This window comes from Heteronotia binoei, chromosome 1, assembly GCF_032191835.1.
Source record: "Heteronotia binoei isolate CCM8104 ecotype False Entrance Well chromosome 1, APGP_CSIRO_Hbin_v1, whole genome shotgun sequence".
In the NCBI taxonomy this organism is placed as follows: domain Eukaryota; kingdom Metazoa; phylum Chordata; class Lepidosauria; order Squamata; family Gekkonidae; genus Heteronotia; species Heteronotia binoei.
Genome location: NC_083223.1, coordinates 32,221,580 through 32,240,284, shown reverse-complemented (window position 1 = coordinate 32,240,284; position 18,705 = coordinate 32,221,580). Strand labels below are relative to the sequence as shown.

Genomic DNA, 18,705 nt, shown 5'->3' with positions numbered 1-18,705 from the left:
TTGTATTCTTGTCCACAGTGAAGATCCTTGTGCTATGGTGACAGCTGATACCAAAGCCATGTTGTTAAAAATCTGCACAGGCAATCTAATCTCCAATGGCCAATCAGAATCCTTGCTGGGCAAAATCCTCACTGACCCCACCAGGCCATGCCCACTTTCTAAAAACACTTAGTGGGTCCCTGGAAAGATGTCTATTGGTACCATGGCTCCTCCAGGTACCACACTGGGGACCCCTGTCTTGGACCAACACCGAGCATCACCACCATCTTCTGCTCTCCTGACAATCTCATTGTCTGTGCTAATTTTAAATGTAATATTTTAGATCTCTACAATTCACAGACTTGTGTCTCACAACTTCATTTATTCACAGCCTGATCACACCATGTGGCCTCCATCCTCTTTTTTACTCCAGCTGTGCCATCAATTATTAAATAGTTATGTTTGTATGGGGAATTCAGTTGTTTTGCTGCTGGGAGGCTGCAGACAGAAATCTTGCAGATTTTGCTATTTGTGGCAATCCCAGGGAAAGATTCCTGGTGAATGGTGCGGATCTACTGCAATTCAGTTAATTACATCTCACAAGTCATGAGCTACAACTATTCCACATGTTGTACTGCCACTGATTTGAATGCTGCTGCTTAAGTGGTCTCTATGGAATACTTATTCATAGCCTGAAGCCCCCCAGGCCAGGGCCCACTTCTCCACCCAGGCAGTCCATCACTCTCCAGCTTCTCTGATCTTAGGCAGACACCAGGGGAACAGCTACGGTTGTGGCTTTGCTCACACCACTTGCTCATTATCCAACACCACACACAGCTTGCTCATAAAAAGCCAGAGCCCCAGCTTCAAATGCCAGATTACAACCAATCCCAGAGGTGCCTCCATCAAGTCTGCAGCCCTGCTCTCAGGATTAGGTTCCTGCCCCGGATTCCTCAGTTGCTGCTTCTAAGAGTCAGGCTCTGAGGCAGGAAGGCCCACAGAGAGTAACACACTACTCTCCTTGTCAGGGAAGCCATGTCCTTGGTCCTTTGTAATATTCCAGGCCTTCCCAGCCACCAGACTGCACCTTGTCTGCCAGCTGTCTTTCCTACCTCCCTTCCTCCTGCTCTGGCCTTTTATTCCCTTCCTCCTGCCACACCACCCCCACCCCCACCAGCCTAAACATGGGTAGGCCTTTGCTCCGAAGGAAGTTCCTACTCCTGAGGTTGCCTTTATCCAAGGACATTAACATCAGCAATACAGGGCCCAGGTCCAGCCCCTCCTTCCTCCTGGTAGCTAAACTGACTTCTCTTGGAGCTATTTCCAGGTTTCCCTGTTGCATATACTGACCTAGGACCCCACGGGAGGTAAGGTGGACAGGCTAAGGATGCCAGAAGCACAAGGGAGAGAGGATTGGGATCCAGAGTTCAGATCACTGCCCTTTATCTCTCTGTGTGCCTCTTGATCCTAATTCCTTGAGCTTAGCACACCTACTTATCTTTTCATGTGCATATCATCCCTATCATATCAACAATCTCTCTAAAACTTTTACAATTCTACAAGTCAAATCTTCACTATGAATATACTATGCAAAGCAAAAGTGAATGTTTAAGTTCTTGTTTTCTAACCATGGAATATGGAGAGAAGGAAGCAGGCAGGTGTTTTGGCCTTCCATAAGAAATCTCTGAGTCCAGGAGCACCTTATTAAAGGCCAACAAGCTTGTCAAGACTCAACACTTCAGAGATTTTCAAGACTCAAAGCTTTGCCAGAGATACCTTGGAATCATTTTTGCCTTTAAGGTGCTACTGGACTCAAATGCTACTTCTGATCAGCAGAATGGCAAAATAAATTTATAAACACATTTAGAAGGAAATAATGACAATACCATGTTGAAATTCAGAGAAACGTGTACAAACCAAACCACCAAGTAGAATTTCCCTCCCATGTTTGTCCTACTAAATGTAACACAAGTTTCCATGTACGGAAACTCATCTTTTTGGTATTCCACACCCTCGTCATTCTGCTGTTCCGACAAGCAAAGGCAGAAGTGGAAGGTAGTGGTCTGTCCTATCAAATTACACACATGAGACACAGACAGTAAAAAAGCTCCACGACCTTAAGACTGTACACCCCAACCTGAAAAGATGCGCAGACGACTACAATCATAGCCACTGCAAGACACATTTTATACACTTGTGCTGGAACAAATATAACCATTACAAGCACATATAGGAGGCCACATCAAGTTTTCAGAGTAATATAGATATTTGACTTACCATCATGTGATGTATTTTGTTCAAAAATGTTAAATAGGGTAAGCTTGAACCAACAGGAATGTTTCTAAGGATGGAAGAGTTTCTCTTAGGGTTGCCAGACCCCTCTTCCAGCCAGGGGATCCCCCAGTCTTTGAGGCTCCAATCCGCCACCGGCCAGCTGGCCAGTAGGGGAAACCCCACTCCCACAAACAGGGATGTCGTCATGCGATGTCCCTGACAAGATGATGTCACTCGGAAGTGATGCCATCAAACCAGGGACATTGCGCGACAATGCTCTGGTTTGGGAGCAAACTCTATGGTTTTGTAGCAAAAAATCCCATAGAGGTTTTGCCCAATACCTAGAGCATTACGAGCGACATTAGCAATGTGATGAAGGATTCCTGGAGTGGCACCGAGGTAGGCTCTGGCAACCCTAGCTTCCACCCACAGAGTGGGATGTTCTTGCCCCACCCCCCACCCCCCGCAGGCAGTCCAAAGCATCTTCTGGTGGGGAGAGCATGTTGGGCTGCAGTGGAGGGGGATAGGAAAGAAAGTTGCATGCTGTGGGTGGAAGAAACACTACAGCACAGCCAAGCTAACAACTCATCATCTTACCTCACAGTGCTACATATACTCATATATGAGGAGCAGCTGAACAAACAAGCGCCATGTAAATGAGCCCAGAGCAGCAGAACCCATAAAGCCCCTGTCATTTTATGTAAAATATAAGCAAAAATAAATGCATACCTCTCTGCTTGAAGCTTAGTTGTCTTGACTATTAAGTCCTGGGTTTGCTCTTTGGCTGCCTGGAACACGGAATCAGATTAATTAAAAGTAAAGCACTCGAACCTCCTCAAGGTATGTTTATACTGCTCTAATTTCAATATACTTAGATGCCATTTAAACATGGTGAGGCAAGAGTAAAGCTGTTCTATTTTAGAAGTAATTAAACATTCCTTTTCCTTACCCAGCAGAAATACAGAGCCAATATAAGACTTGATCCTAAAGAATGAATTACTGCACAATGTGTTTTTAAACGATGACATCTCTCCCTGCCCCCTCCCGTCTTCTTGCCAGCTCCGCCTCCCTTAATCCCTGCATCCTCCAAGATCTCCGGTCTCACTAATGCATCCTACGGAACATATGCCTAAACCCAACAACTTCCCAGCCCTCTGCTGCCCTGGTTTCAAACACACTACTTCTTCAGTCTTATCAACAGCCCTCTGTTTCACCTTCCCTCTGCTTCTCTCTTGTTCCTTTTTTACCCCTCTCCTTCACTGATAATTACAGCTCTGCCTGTGGCCTCCCCTGCTACCCTTTCTCCAGAACTCTGTCTCTTCATGAGGCCTTTTAGTTTATATTAATACCACCACCAAAATCAAAACATACACCTTTTAAAAAGCACACTGTGTGTGGGGGAAAACCCTTGACCATTATTCTTTTCTAATAATCTATATAAAACATGAATAACGTGCTAAAAACTTCTGATAAATTTAATTGCCTTCCCATAAATACTCATTAGCATCAGATGCTAAATTTTATGCAACCCTGTTGCATCCACATTGTTTATTGTACCCAAATCAGGATATTTCCAAAACCTGCAACAAGAATGTGTGCTGTAATACACTGTTATGAAATGAACACATCAAAAAAGCTGATTCTGTATGATATTGCCTAGATATAAGCTTAGAATTGCCCCTTTAGCCACTTTGTTGATAGATCTATGGAAAGAGATTAAGAAAGCAACCCTAAAGAAGGTCTACTCAGAATTCTACATAGATCTACTCAGTGAGGCTTACTCCCAGGAAAATGCTCTTTGGATTGCATTCTACATTTTCATATTCTTACAGGGCAATCCTAAAAAATACTTTCCTGGGAATAAGCCCCACAGAATAGTCCTAAATAGGATTCTGAGTCAATCTGTTTTGGATTGCTCTCTTAATCTCTTTCCTTAGATATTTCAACAAAGTGGCTAAAGGGGCAATTCTAAACTAATATCTAGCAATATCATACAGAATCAGCTTTTTTAATGTATTCATTTCATAACAGTGTATTACAAACTGTTAAAATAATTTTCTCTAAGATCTACATCAGCCAGATCTCTAATTGGCTCTTTATACATGCGATTCCACTGCATATCTGAAAAATTTACCTGCAAGTCTTTCTCCCATTTATTTTTTCAAGAATCAGATCTATTTCCAGCAAGACATTATAGCTTGAATCCAAGCCAAAAAATCTAACAATGGTGTTTGAACAATGGTGTCATATCTTTAATTCTGTTTAAACTTTGACTGCGATCATAACTCATACATTTTCTGGATGAAATATCTAATTTCTACATATAGAAAAGAGGAGAATAAACACAGTATAACAGAAAATAAATTTTTCATGGTGCAGAAAATAAGCTACTTCTTATGTATATGGTACCTTCAGGTGACTGGTCATTTCCTGGCAGCAGTTACTCATAATTTGCACATCTTCATTAATGCTTTCAAGCTCCTGAAAATGTACAGAAACAGACATTCTTCTGAGTGGATTAAATGCTAATTTACAAACAATCAGCTATTCTGCATCATCTCCCTGCCTTATCTTCTGAAACTCCAGACCTATCTGATGAAGTATTCCCCAAAGGTATTAGTCTTATTTATACCCATTGTCAAGCGCTGAACAACTGACTGCCTACACAAAGAGGCTTGAATTTAAGCATCCACGTTTCTCTGCGGCATGTAAGTAAAATGGTCAGATCTCTTGGAGGATTGATGGGATGCTCAACTGTTGCTTCAGAAAATATTTGTCTTCCTTTTTAACATTTGGAATAACATGATCCTATGATCAGGATACCCCCCTCCACATTCCCTCCAGCTTCTTCTTAGCACCATGTGCAGGGAGGAGAAAAATGGAAAGCTGAGCCAAACAACTGGCTTTCCATGCAGTTCCCTGTTTCAGGGATGGAGACCTGCCCTTCAGCAAGAGATACAAACATCTTACTGCTAACAAGTTGCGCCTCCTGTCGTCATTAGAGGATCGCTGTGGTTGATGTTTGTATCTCTGTTTCATCTCTAGAGCTAGTATAGAAAACTCACTCCATTTATGCAAGGACTGAATCCAAATCTTTAGTATTTTGCAATCTAGTTTTGAGGTTGTAGTAGCATGGATCAGTGTAATTAGATCAGCTGTGTCCAAAAATGGGTGAATTTTCCTGGTCAGGTATATGGGATTTTGTCTTTAGCTAAAGTTCACTATTTATCTTGTAAATTTGTCTACACAAATTAACATATCTACTAAGACATGTGTTGTTTTGCCTGACAGACAATACGTGTTAATTCTACCTGCCAAGTTTCTGAATGTATTATTCTCCCCTGGCAATGTTTTACACAACAGAAAAAATATACATAATATCATACAATAAAATATAGCAATGGAGACAAAACTCTAAATCATAGTCTGTTCAAAGCTAATTTGCCTTAAGAACACAGATTTGTTTTAGGATTACTGGACATGTGGTGCTAATTAATTAGCCAGAATACCTCCTTCACTTGCTTGAAAATGCAGACAAATTCTTCATTTATGGCTAAGCTGCGGTGTTCAATATCCCCACGCAAATTTCTTCTTGTACGCAAACTGTTTTCTACAAAGAAGACTGAAAGAGCCTTGAGTGCTTCTAACATTTCCTGTAAAAATCACATAAAGATCATATTTTTATTATTGTTGACGTTGTTACTATTAACTTGATTGATAGCCCGCCTTCATCACTAAGACTCAAGGAGGATTACAAACTATAAAAGTGAATTGCTTTTATAATACAGTAGGACGAGGCTGACAAAGAGCCAAATGACACATTACGGTGGCTACAAGTCCAATCCATGGCCACTGAAGCCATTTGAAAGGAAAATTTGGCTATTTTAAAATTGCCACAAAGGCCAGATCCTGGCAGGTCCACAATGCAGTCACACCGTGCCCCCCCACCCGCCTTTCAAGTTTTTAGCAATTGAGAAGGCACACAGAAGGGGATCACTTGGTGTCAATCAAGATCTGGCCCTCACAGCAATTTTTAAAACCCCAAATTTCCCTCTAAAATGGCATCCTGTGGTCATCATAACATGTAATTTTGCTGAGAAACTGAAAAGCAATATAAATGAATGTCTCTTGCCATGAGTGCATCCATCTTGGTCCAGGCCTATGTGCATCATTATGACTTACTTTAGCTAGGTTTGCTTGCTTGTCTAAGGCATGACACTTATAATAAAGAAGACTATTGACAAGATATGCATACATTTAACTTTCAAAAATGCACACAAAAGGAAAGATAACTTATCTTCAGATACGATACAATAGAAGTCCTCTTTATAACTCATTGTAAGATGTATTCCATAGAACTGGATGTCAACATGCCAAAAACTATAAGTGATTTTAAAAAATACTTCAACACAGCTACATGCAAGGACAGACTATGACCTAAGTAATAAAGACTGATCCCAAGGTATTGATCCATCTCTAGCAGCATGCAACTAGTTATGAACAACAACCCATCTTTATCTGCAGTATCCAGTCCTGTGGGATTTAAATAGGCATTAGAATGTGTGTGTTTGTGTTAAGTACCATCAAGTCATCAAAGATTTCAGGTTTTCACGGCTGGTAACATCATTAGGGTTTGTAGAATCTTTCGGGATCAAGTGCCATGTTCTACTGGAGAAAGTTTTCCTTCCAGACGTTTCGTTCTCAGCTGCGGAGAACATCCTCAGTGGCGTTGCAGCCGGAGCAGGCGCTCAGACCTTCTTGGCTGCTGTGCATTGAGTGGGGCCAGGGCTGCTGGAGAGCTGCTATTTGGGTACAATGTGGGTACAGCCTTCCTGCCCTACATAAAATCCGTCACCGATCGCATTGGCAAAATTCTCAAACGCCATAATGTTGACACAGTCTTCAAGCCCACACAACAGATCCGCCACATGCTGCGCTCGGCCAAAGATATGAGAGATCCACTTTCAACCCCTGGAGTCTACAAAATACCCTGCTCCTGTGGTGCAGTCTACATTGGCACTACCCAACGCAGTATCAACACCCGTCTCACCGAACACAAGAGACACTGTTGCTTGTTTCAGCCAGAAAAATCAGCTGTAGCTGAACATGCACTTCAAGAAGGAGACCACATCATCCACTTTGAAAGAACTGAAGTCCTTTCTATGGTCTCACATTATCATACCCGCCTGAACAGAGAAGCTATTGAGATTTACAAACACCAGCACAATTTTAACAGAAAGGAAGAAGGCATTTTCATCCACCAATCTTGGTACCCAGCTCTGCAAAACACCCTACAGACTATAAATTGCAGAAAGTCTCAGAACAACCAGCAAATTCCACAGAACAATCAGCACAGTCAACAACCATCTTCCTTATCTTCAAACCCCTTCCAACCCTTCCAGCAATTAACACGGAACAATGGTCACATTCAACAGCCGGTTTCCTTATCACTACCCTTCCAGGAAGCCCCACCAAACAATGGGCTCATCCACAAACCAATTCCCCTTTCATCACACCCCCTCCAGCCTAGAAATAGCAGCTCTCCAGCAGCCCTGGCCCCACTCAATGCACAGCAGCCAAGAAGGTCTGAGCGCCTGCTCCGGCTGCAACGCCACTGAGGATGTTCTCCGCAGCTGAGAACGAAACGTCTGGAAGGAAAACTTTCTCCAGTAGAACACGGCACTTGATCCCGAAAGATTCTACAAACCCTAATTACCATCAAGTCGCTTCTGACTTATTGAGACCCTATGAATTAATATCCTCCAAAACATCCTTTTGTTTAACAGCCTTGCTCAGGTCTTACAAACTGAGGGCCGTGGCTTCCTTAACTGAGTCAGTCCATCTCATGTTGGGTCCTTCTGCTGCCTTCAACTTTACCTAGCACTGTTGTCTTTTCCAGTGACTTCTCATATTGTGGCCAAAGTACAATGGCCTCAGTTCAGTCATTTTAGCTTCTAGGGAGAGTTCACGCTTTATTGATCTAGAATCCACTTATTTGTCTTTTTGGTGATCCCTGGTATCCACGGCATTATAACACAGATGTCCAATTACAGCTGTGTGAGCGGAAGCAGACAAGACACATGTGTCTTTAGAGACTCTACAGAGCTCCTCCTAGACTGAAAGATGAATTTGAAAATAAACAGCGAGTTTTCTGTGATTACTACAACCAATCTCTGTAGTCATACATCTGAATGTTTTAATATCATATGATAGTTTTAATATGAAATATTATGGATATAATTTTACATTACTTTTATTACAACAAACTGTTAGGTTAAAATCATATACAAAATTTCTATGATGTTACTCATGTTTTATTATGTAATAGACGATAAGATCAATGACATAGGATAAAAATTATAATATATTATGAGGAAAATTGTAGTATGAGTTGAGCAGATTGTTATAGTGATTTTTAAAGTTATCTTGTTGTATATTCTTTTTATATACACATGTATTTTAATCAAGGATTGTCCTTAATATCTACAAAATTGCCCTCTATACTGTGTTTTGGTATTCATACATTTACTTCCCCCCCACATTCCTTTTCTTTATTCTGTATTCCCTTAAAAACTTAAAACCTTATTTTAAAAATACAGAGCTCTTTCTTAAGCAAAACATTTATGAGGAAACTATTTTAACAATTTTGTTGCTATTGTACTGGACACTTCCTCTCAGGAATGGTTTTATATACCAAAAAAAGTCCTATAATTCAATAATGCTTTCTGGTCCGATAAAAGCATCCGCCCCTGCAGTTTTTCTTCAACAATCCTAGAGAAAAAAAAGTGAACAAAAAATATTACCTAGAGTTTTGGAGGAAGTATAGCCATTTAAGGTCTGCTCTAATTTTTTTTTAAAAATAAACATAATAAACATCAACCGTTACAACTTGGGCCAAATGCCCTAATATTTTTACTACCTATTTCATTGGTGAAAGATCAAGACAGATAGCTATGTTAGTCTGTCTGTAGCAGCAGAGGCAGCAGCAAGAGTCCAGTAGTGCCTTACAGACTAGCAAAGGGTATGAGTTTTGTGAGTTACTGCTCACTTCTGAAGATATCTGAAGAAGTGAGCAGTGACTCATATTTTGCCACAAATTAGTCTTTAAGGTGCTACTGGACTCTTGCTCTTTTCTACTATTTCATTGGCATTTTTAATTGACTTCGTCTTAATTTATTATATGGACTTAGCTTGTTCATTTATTGATTTTATTGATGTGGCTTTACTGTCATGCTTGGTTTTATTGCTTTAACTGTGAGCTGCCTCTGGTTTTGGTGAGGCGGAACACAAATTTTCTAACTATAAAAAGAATAACAATAGTCTCTCCCAGATAGCATTAGCAATATAGCACTGACACCCCCTCTCCCCATCAGTGGTACTGTAAAAGTACAAATCAAAGAACTGCCTTGTATCGAGTCAAACCACAATGAGCTGCAGACATTGTGAATGCTCCCAGAGATACCTGCTGGTCATTTTTGACATGGATGCCTCTTAGGCTGCAGAATCTGAGAATGTGGACAGAATTCATGGAGACTGGAGGCCTGCCTCCTCTTCACTCCTCTCCTGGCAAGTTGGATCTGTCAGTACTTTTGTTGTTTGATCTGATTATAACTGTATAATAGATGGGTTGGCTAATTATTAAACTTCACAGCATCTGTCAACACCTGATGCCTGAAATGCATAAATGGGCCATGCAAATACACCATGGATAGAACTTCCATACCTACTCACATCACCGCAAACAGAATGCTTTCCCCACAGTCATTAAGTAATGTACTCAATGTGTGCATGTGTGAGCCAGCAGCCTAAGGATAACTGGCAAATGTATGATTTCTTTTGTTCGTTTTAACACCAACCGGTAAAGTAAGTTAGGCTAAGAAAGAGAGTTACTGGCCCAAGTAAGGAACTGAACTCAGGTCTTTCAGTCCATCACTCTAGCCACTATACTGCACTGGCTCTTGGGGAATAACAACAGTTCATTTCTTTAGATGCGATGAGTGGTCTCTCCCAATACTATTATATGCAGGGGTATATAAAAAAAATACCACAGAAGGATCAAGAGGTGATGAAATGCAGGAAATAAAAGGTGAAATGCAGTAACTCTAGCCATGTTAGTCTGTTGCAGCAAAAAACAAAAGTCTGGAGGCATTTTAAAGACTAATGATTTTATTTCAGCATAAATTTTCATGGAGTAGAGCCAACCTCTTCACATGGTAGTGCTGCCAACTGGCCTAGAGAATGATTCACTCTCCCTTTAACAGAAGTTTAATGGGATGTAATCTACAGGGTGCTTTATTGCCATTGGATTTTAACTTTGCACCGTTTTGCATTCTAAACCACTGGCCACCAGCTATATGTAGCTCTGCTCACTGTACCTCATTCCTTGTCTGAAGAAGTATGCATGCATACAAAAGCGTACATTCTGAATAAAACTTTGTTGGTCTTAAAAGACTCCTACTTTGTTCTATTGCTTCAAATTAGGAGTGGCCAAACTGTGGCTTGGGAGCCACATGGCTCTTTCACACATATTGTGTGGCTCTTGAAACCCCCACTGCCCTGTCAGCCAGCTTGGAAAAGGCATTTGTCTCTTTAAATCATTTCCCCAAGCTAAACCAGCCAGTGGCTTGGAGAATGCATTTAAAGTTAAAGTTGATTTCTTTCCAGCTCTCCATCCCTCCCCCATCTATTTGCCTACCTGCCTTCCTTCCTTGCAGCTCTCAAACTTTTAATGTTTATGTCTTGCGGCTCTCAAACATTCGATGTTCATGTCCTGTGGCTCTCAAACATTTGATATTCATGTCTTGCGGCTCTCAAACATGACATTTATTCTATGTGGCTCTTAAGTTAAGCAAGTTTGGCCACTCCTGCTTCAGACCAACATGGCTGTTCACCTGCATCTATGCTTTATTTATTGTCTGCCTTTTGCTCCAAGACTCTAATGTTAAAAAAAGCCACAGCTGCTCATTTCCAAATATTAAATCTCTGAATGAGGAAGGATTTCTCCAGGGTAGCTGGCAACTCTAAATGAATTGCTAGACTGGGTAGCAGTATTAAAAACCAGACATGCAGGAGGGTGAAGGGGCCATATAATACAGCAAGTACAAGGCAAAATTTAGTAATGCAAAATCCAAAGTAATCAAGAAATAGAGAGCCAGTGTGTTTTAGTGGTTAAGACCCAGGTTCAAATCCCCATTTGTGCCATGGAAGCTTACTGACCTTGGTCCAGTCACACACTCACAGGGGTGGCAAGAGGATAAAATGGAGATAATTATGTAAACATCTTTGGGTCCCCATTGGGTGAAATGTGGGATATAAATAAAGTAAATGAACATATAAAAATACTATACATTACACAAGCAGGGGCCACTTTTTCCTTATGTTAAGCAAGTTAGCATCCGTACTGTCCGGGAAGTATTGCTAAACTAGCTAAGCATCCTAATTTCAGGGCTAGAACTACAGTTGTTAGAGCATCCACGAAGCTTTCCCTTGAGAACCATATGCCTCGCAGTAGCATATTTATTTATTCTTATTCTTTGGGCTGAGAAAGACATGAGACAACTTCAGACCGAGGGTGCGGTGCAGCCCCCACCCCCGATTACAACGCGGGTGGAGGCTGCCCCGGAAGAGGGAACTGGCTTACAGACTCCCCACCGCCATCTCCATCCAAAGGGGGCGGCACGAGTCCCCTCGCCTGGCAGGGAGGGAGAGTGGGAAGAGCCTCGTTCGCTCACCTTGTCAGCCTCCAACCGCGTATCCAGCACTTTGCGGAGCTTGCGCGAGAGCGGGTTGGACCCAGAGGTGCCAGCTGAGGCCTGCGAAGAGGGGAAGCCCACTGCAGAACCGGGGGCGGCCCCAGTCCCGGGGGGCTCGCGCAGTTGGTCTTCAGGCGCCGTCACCGCCGCCATTTTCGCTCTTTTCTCTGCGTTGGCGTCGTGACCCGGACCAGGAGTGTCGCTGCACCGGGCCGAGCCTCCCTCTGCAGGGAGAGTGTGGTTCCGCTCTTCCGATCTGTGAAGGAAATCCAAAGAAGCGAACAAAAGAACCATCTATCATTTCTTCTATATTTGGAAAACAGAGGCCACGTCATCTCTTATATTAGAAGCGCAAAACATTGTGCAGGGTTTCTAATGCTCCAGAAATCTAAATATGATCCCCAGTGTGTGGGTCGACTTTGGTTCAGACCATGTTTCTGAATTGGGAGTGGGGGGAGGTTGCCCTCCGTGGGGAGGTTGCGCCCCTAGGGTTGCCAAGTCCAATTTAAGAAATATCTGGGGGCTTTGGGGGTGGAGCCGGGAGACTTTGGGGGTGGAGTCAGGAGACATTAGGGGCGGAGCCAAGATCAAGGCTGTGACAGGCATAATTGAACTCCAAAGGGAGTTCTGGCCATCACATTTAAAGGGACGGAACACCTTTTCAATGCCTTCCTTCCATAGGAAATAATGAAGGATAGGGGCACCTTCTTTTGGGGCTCATAGAATTGGACCCCCTGGTCCAATCGTTTTGAAACTTGGGAGGTATTTTGGGGAGAGGCACTAGATGCTATACTGAAAATTTGGTGCCTCTACCCCCAAAAACAGCCCCCCAGAGCCCCAGATACCCGCAGTTCAATTCTCCATTATTTTCTATGGGAATAAATCTCCATAGGGAATAATAGATTTCCCAGCAGACATTTCCCTCCCCTCCCCCTGCTTTCTGACGACCCTAAAGCGGGGGGAGGGCCTCCAAACCAGGGGATCCCCTGCCCCCACCTAGGGATTGGCAACCCTAGTTGGCCAGCTTGGAGAAAACATTTGTCTCTTTAAAACACTTCTCCAAGCCAAGCCAGCCAGTGGCTTGGAGAATGCATTCAAAGTTGAAGTTGCTTTCTTTCTACCTCTCCCTCCCCATATATCTGCTTTCTTTTCTCCTTCCTTCCTTTAGCTCCCAAACATCTGACGTTCATGTCTTGCAGCTCTCAAACATCTAACATTTATTCTATGTGGCTTATATTAAGCAAGTTTGGCTACCCCTGGGTTACACTAATTCACATCTATTTTAAGAGGCTCACACAAACGATGCTAAAAGCTTGCCAGGTGCTTAAGCCCAGGGCCACCCCCAAGCTTGGCCACTATTCCAGATATAGGAAGGTCAGTTGTAGCAATGCTCTGTGCTTGCGCAAGGCAGTGTCTCTTAGGAATCATGAAAATGTTCTGGGGTTGAACTAGGGTTGCCAAGTCCAATTCAAGAAATATCTGGGGACTTTGGGGGTGGAGCCAGGAGAAATTAGGGGTGGAGCCAAGATCAAGGCTGTGACAAGCAGCATTGAACTCCAAAGGGCGTTCCGGCCATCACATTTAAAGGGACGGCACACCTTTTCAATGCCTTCCTTCCAAAGGAAATAATGAAGGATAGGGGCACCTTCTTTTGGGGCTCATAGAATTGGACCCCCTGATCCAATCTTTTTGAAACTTGGGGGGTATTTTGGGGAGAGGCACTAGATGCTATACTGAAAATCTGGTACCTCTACCTCAAAAAACAGCCCCCCCCAGAGCCCCAGATACCCGTGGATCAATTCTCCATGATTTTCTATGGGAATAAATCTTCCTAGGGAATAATAGAGTTCCCAGCAGACATTTCCCTCCTCTCCCCCCGCTTTCTGACGACCCTGAAGCGAGGGGAGGGCCTCCAAACCGGGGGATCCCCTGCCCCCATTTGGGGATTGGCAACCCTATTTATACCTCACTTTTCTCACTCGTGGTGACCAAAGGCAGTGCCCAGTCTAGCCCAATCTTGTCAAATCCCAGAAGCTAAGCAGGTCCATCTTGGCTAGTATTTGGATGGGTGACCTCAAATGAATACTGGAGTCCTGACACAGAGGCAGCAATGGCTAACCACCTCTGAAAGGTCTCTTGCCTTAAAAAACAAATTAGCGTACCACCTAGTGGAGCATAATGCTAAAAGAGCTTGAACTTCTGGCTGCCAGTCAGTCTTCGGCTGAACTACACACACTGCCATATGATAATTAATTAATCCCCAAAAGCAGCAATTAGAAAGTGGCCACTGTGAATTTTTTTGTCACCTTCACCCAGTATCTCAGGCACACAAAATAAAATCATGTCAGAAAATAACTAAGCATCAGATGGTTTTAAATTCAAAACAAAAAAAAAAATGTTTATTACTTTACAGAGGCAAGAGAGTGAAATAATTATTGGTTTGATCATTAACAAATCAGTTGGCAGGCAAGAGTTCAACTAACAAATTATCTCTAATCACCAGAGAGGTTGGCAGGCTGAAGTACTATTATAAGAACAGCTGGCAGGCTGAAGATATATAAAACTAAGAAACAAGCAGTGCTTCCTTAGCACTAGGAAACACTCCAAAGAAATCTAAAATTACTGCTCAGGCTTTCTAAACATAAAAAGGGTCACACTCTTTGAACTTTTTCACACAACCTATGTATTCCGGTATAGAAGCTGGTCAGTTACTGAACAGTAACGGGTTTCTGCTGGCATTTCAGACAGACCCAACTCAGTAACTGGCTGCTACTGGAATACTGTCACCTTTTCACACAGTCCCGTGGCTGTCCCTGTAGTGAGGCATGCCTGAGTCATTACTAACAAAGAGCAGCTTCTTCCAGATTTCAACCCCTCCTTCCGGGTTGAAACTGGTATGGGGCGCTGTGTGAAATGTCCAGTATCTAATTCGGGAGCAGTTTTCGCGCCCTTTTTTGCCCACCGGCACACGATCTCCGACTTTTTTTTTTTAATGTCAGGCTAAGATCGCTATAGCACTATAGCGACGTATCACAACAGCGCCACTGTAGAGATGGCTAGGCTCCATTGAGATAAGTTACCAAGTTTCAGCAGCGGCAATCTCTGGCATCTTAATGGAACCCAGGAATCCCTATGGTGATGCTGTTGTGATACGTTGCTATAGCGCTATAGCGATCTTTGCCGGACGTTAAAAAAAAAAAAAATAAGCTGGAGATCGCGTGCTGGCAGGCGAAAACGGCTGGCGCTGGTGGAAGCGAGATAAAAGCGGAACAGTGTGAAATGGCTTGCTTCAATCACGGAACCCTACTGGGGAAAAAACCATGTGTCTGAAAACGCCCATCCCTGTCTCGGATTACTGCAAGGCAGCACAATACCGACTCCCTTCCGGTTTCCACCAGTAAGTGTGAAAAGGCCCATAGTCTTTGACACAGAGGACTATCTGACTTGTGCCAGAAATACCCAAACAGACACTCTCACTAGCATACAGGTACACTCCAGATGTTACAGTAATATCACAGGACTCACACCCCTGAGTGCTATCATACAAGCCCCTCAATCCCATGTGTTCTCAGTCCCACACAGCTAGTGTCCCTGTCTGTCTCCTGGGATTTCTTCTCAGTCACAAGAACCTAGTTTCTCTCCCAGTGTGTTTATGTGTTCCTATTTGAACCAGGAGTCTGCCCTGAAGCACTGACAGATCTCAGCAGAACCTTCAGTTTTCCTCTGCTTCAGTGACATCAGTGTGCCACCACTTAAGAGAGTTTGTCCACAGAAAGAGCCTGGTTTTGCCCCTTCTCTCAATTAAACACACAGAAACCCTAAAACAATTCTGTCTCAAGGAACTCAGCTGACAGGCTGTTCTCAGCTCCTTCTCAGTCAATCTCCACAACAACTCCTCCAGAACTAAACTGTGAGGTGATTTCCCCCACTGCTAACCTCCTTCCAATAGATACCTTCGGTATCCATGGATGCAGCTCAGCCAATCAGAGTGAGCTGTTCCTTGCTCACCCAGGCTAACTGCTTTAGTCCATTACAGCAGCTTACATCATTCTCCAGTTTATACTAAATATGTGAGGTAGCTTTGAGTGTGATTGGCCCAAAGTCACGCAGCAAGTTTCCATGGCAGAGTGGGGATTTTAACCTGGGTCTCCCAAATGCTATGCTGATACTGTAACCACTACCCAAACTAGCTCTTACCTGTTTTCTTGCTTTTCACTCTGAATGGAAGAAACCTTTGGTCAGTACAACTTGTTTTGAGTTGGGGAACATATACGGAAGTATCACATACAAGCTCATCAAAACTGATACAATCAATTGTTGTAAATTCAGTCTTAAATAATCAAAAAGTCAAATTGTGCCAGGGGAACCAAAATACTGGCTGAGTTTTCAGGAGGGGGAAGGATTCCCATTAAAGTATGGAAACCCCTTTAGGGCATGTGTGGCTTGTTAAGCTGGTTTTAGAGAAGCTTGGGAAAGTAGAGATGAGGAGCCTCTAGTGGCCAGGCAGCCGGATAGTGGCAAGTTTAGCAGCTGTAGGAAGGTTGTCACCACCCAGATCCATCACCTGAGATGACCACTGTACCTCACCCTGTGGATGATGGGGCCCAGTTATTGACTGACAAACTTGTTCTTGGGCAAGGTGCTTCAGCAGGTATAGCTCAAGATCTCCCTGGATGTAATAGATTGTCTAGACCTATTTCAGTATGGCAGAACTGCTTCTGATGGGTGATCTGTACCAAGAGAAGAGGGGGAGGATGATCTCTGTGAATCTCTTGGAACTTCCAGTGTTTTGCTATGCTGTCAGCCATGCACTGACTACTACGTCTGGCAATTGGAGGTATTGTGATCTTATCCAGAAAATTCCAGAAAGTGACACTGGAGGATTAATTCATTCCCCCTGACGTTTATTCTACGGGGTTCCTCAACTATACTTTTAAATGTCTACATAAAACTGAATCCAGGGCTTCAGATTTCAGTTACATACTAATGACAACCAGCTCTTTGTTGTTGCTGCTGCCATCAAGTCACAGCTGACTTATGGTGACCCTATAAATATCCAAATAGCCCTTGGCAGAAAAAAGGTTCCCCACCCCTGTTGTAGGGTTTTCTCGGCAAGAGACATTCAGAAGTAGTTTGCCACTGCCTGCCTCAATGTCATGACCCTGGGATTCCTTAGTGGTCATGTATATTTCTGTTAGAATTATATTCTTTAACTTTCTTTGCTAAATTTTTCAGAAGTTTTGGTGAGTTAAGCCAATGCTCCTGTTTAAGGGTTAATAGATCTTTTTGAATTTATTCAGTATCTAATAATTCTAACTGCCTTCATTTGGCTAATAATTGCTTATATATTGATTTACTACAGGTTTGCTTATGTTTAATTCCAAGATTTAAATAGATTTTACCAATTTGTCTCTCAAGTTTCTTTTTTGTTTGTTTATGTAGAATGAATGTGAGATGATCTGACTTCTAAGGATGGGTTTAAAGGCGTCCCATATAATGGAGGGAGAAGAATCATCTCTAGAGTTTTCTTTAATTTTTTTTTTAATTTGATGTGTTAATCCTTCTTTAAACTGTTGCTTTGATAATAAATTTGAATTAAAAGTCCAAAGAAAACTTTAGTTTGTTTTTTCTTCTTGTGTTAAGATTGTCTCCACCCATGCATGGTCACTCTAGGGTTGCCAAGTCCAATTCAAGAAATGTCTGGGGACCTTGGGGGTGGAGCCAGGAGCAAGGGTGTGACAAGCATCATTGAACTCCAAAGGGAGTTCTGGCCATCACATTTAAATAGACTGCACTGCACACCTTTTAAATGCCTTTCTTCCATTGGAAATAATGCAGGATAGGGGCACCTTCTTTGGGGGCTCATAGAATTGGACCCACTGGTCCAATCTTTTTGAAACTTGGAGGGTATTTTGGAGAGAGGCACTGGATGCTATGCTGAAGATTTGGTGCATCTACCTAAAAAAACAGCCTCCACAGAGCCCCAGATAAACTTGGATCAATTCTCCATTATACTCTATGGGAATCGATCTTCATAGGGAATAATGGAGTCCCCAGCAGACATTTCCCTCCCCCCCCCCATGCTTTGGGGGGAGGGCCTCCAAACCGGGAGATCCCCTGCCCCCACCAGGGGATTGGCAACTCTAGGTTTATATCCTATTTGAGAAGGTGCAATATGTGTTAATAATCCAGTAGAGAGGAGGACATAATCAATGTGAATATGGACAGAATGTCAAGTGGAACAAAATGCAAAATCCTTTTATTTGGGATGTAGAATGCAGTGTATTCTATCCTATGGGCTGATAGCATAGAATGGAGTCCACCCTGTCCTATGGGCCCATGCTTTCCTGCTGCCTGCAAGGGAGGCTTGCAGTGGCTCACTGCCTCTTACAGACAACCATAGGGCTGTTTGCTTTAAGAGCTGGGAAGACACTGAAGGCTCCATTTTGCTCCCCCTAGCCTGCAAGTGGGTGGGGGTGAAAGGGAGGCTTCTAATGGCTGCCTACCTTCCTTCCTGCCTCTGTCTGTCTGTCTTCCTGTAATTTTCTTTTCTTTCACTCCTTTCTCCCCAACTTTTCCATAACTCTCCCTTCCTTCCTTCCTCTCATTGTTTTGCTGTCTCTTTTTCTGTCTTTGTCTTTTTCTTTCATTCTGCCTATCTTTCTTCTCATTTTTCTTTCACTCCTTTCTTCCCCTCTTT

General features: G+C 42.9%; 1 protein-coding gene across 1 annotated transcript in view; it reads right to left on the bottom strand.

Moving 5' to 3' along the window:
* COG6 (component of oligomeric golgi complex 6) overlaps positions 1-12,255 on the bottom strand; it is a 42,323-nt gene extending 30,068 nt beyond the window's left edge. Inside the window, exons 1-4 of the mRNA XM_060233139.1 lie at positions 11,985-12,255; positions 5,763-5,906; positions 4,663-4,734; positions 2,983-3,041 (exon numbers count right to left, since the gene is read on the bottom strand). Coding sequence (XP_060089122.1) covers positions 2,983-3,041; positions 4,663-4,734; positions 5,763-5,906; positions 11,985-12,158 — 449 coding nt within the window. The 5' untranslated portion in view covers positions 12,159-12,255. The remainder of the gene's footprint in view (positions 1-2,982; positions 3,042-4,662; positions 4,735-5,762; positions 5,907-11,984) is intronic.
* Between the last annotated feature and the right edge of the window lie 6,450 nt (positions 12,256-18,705).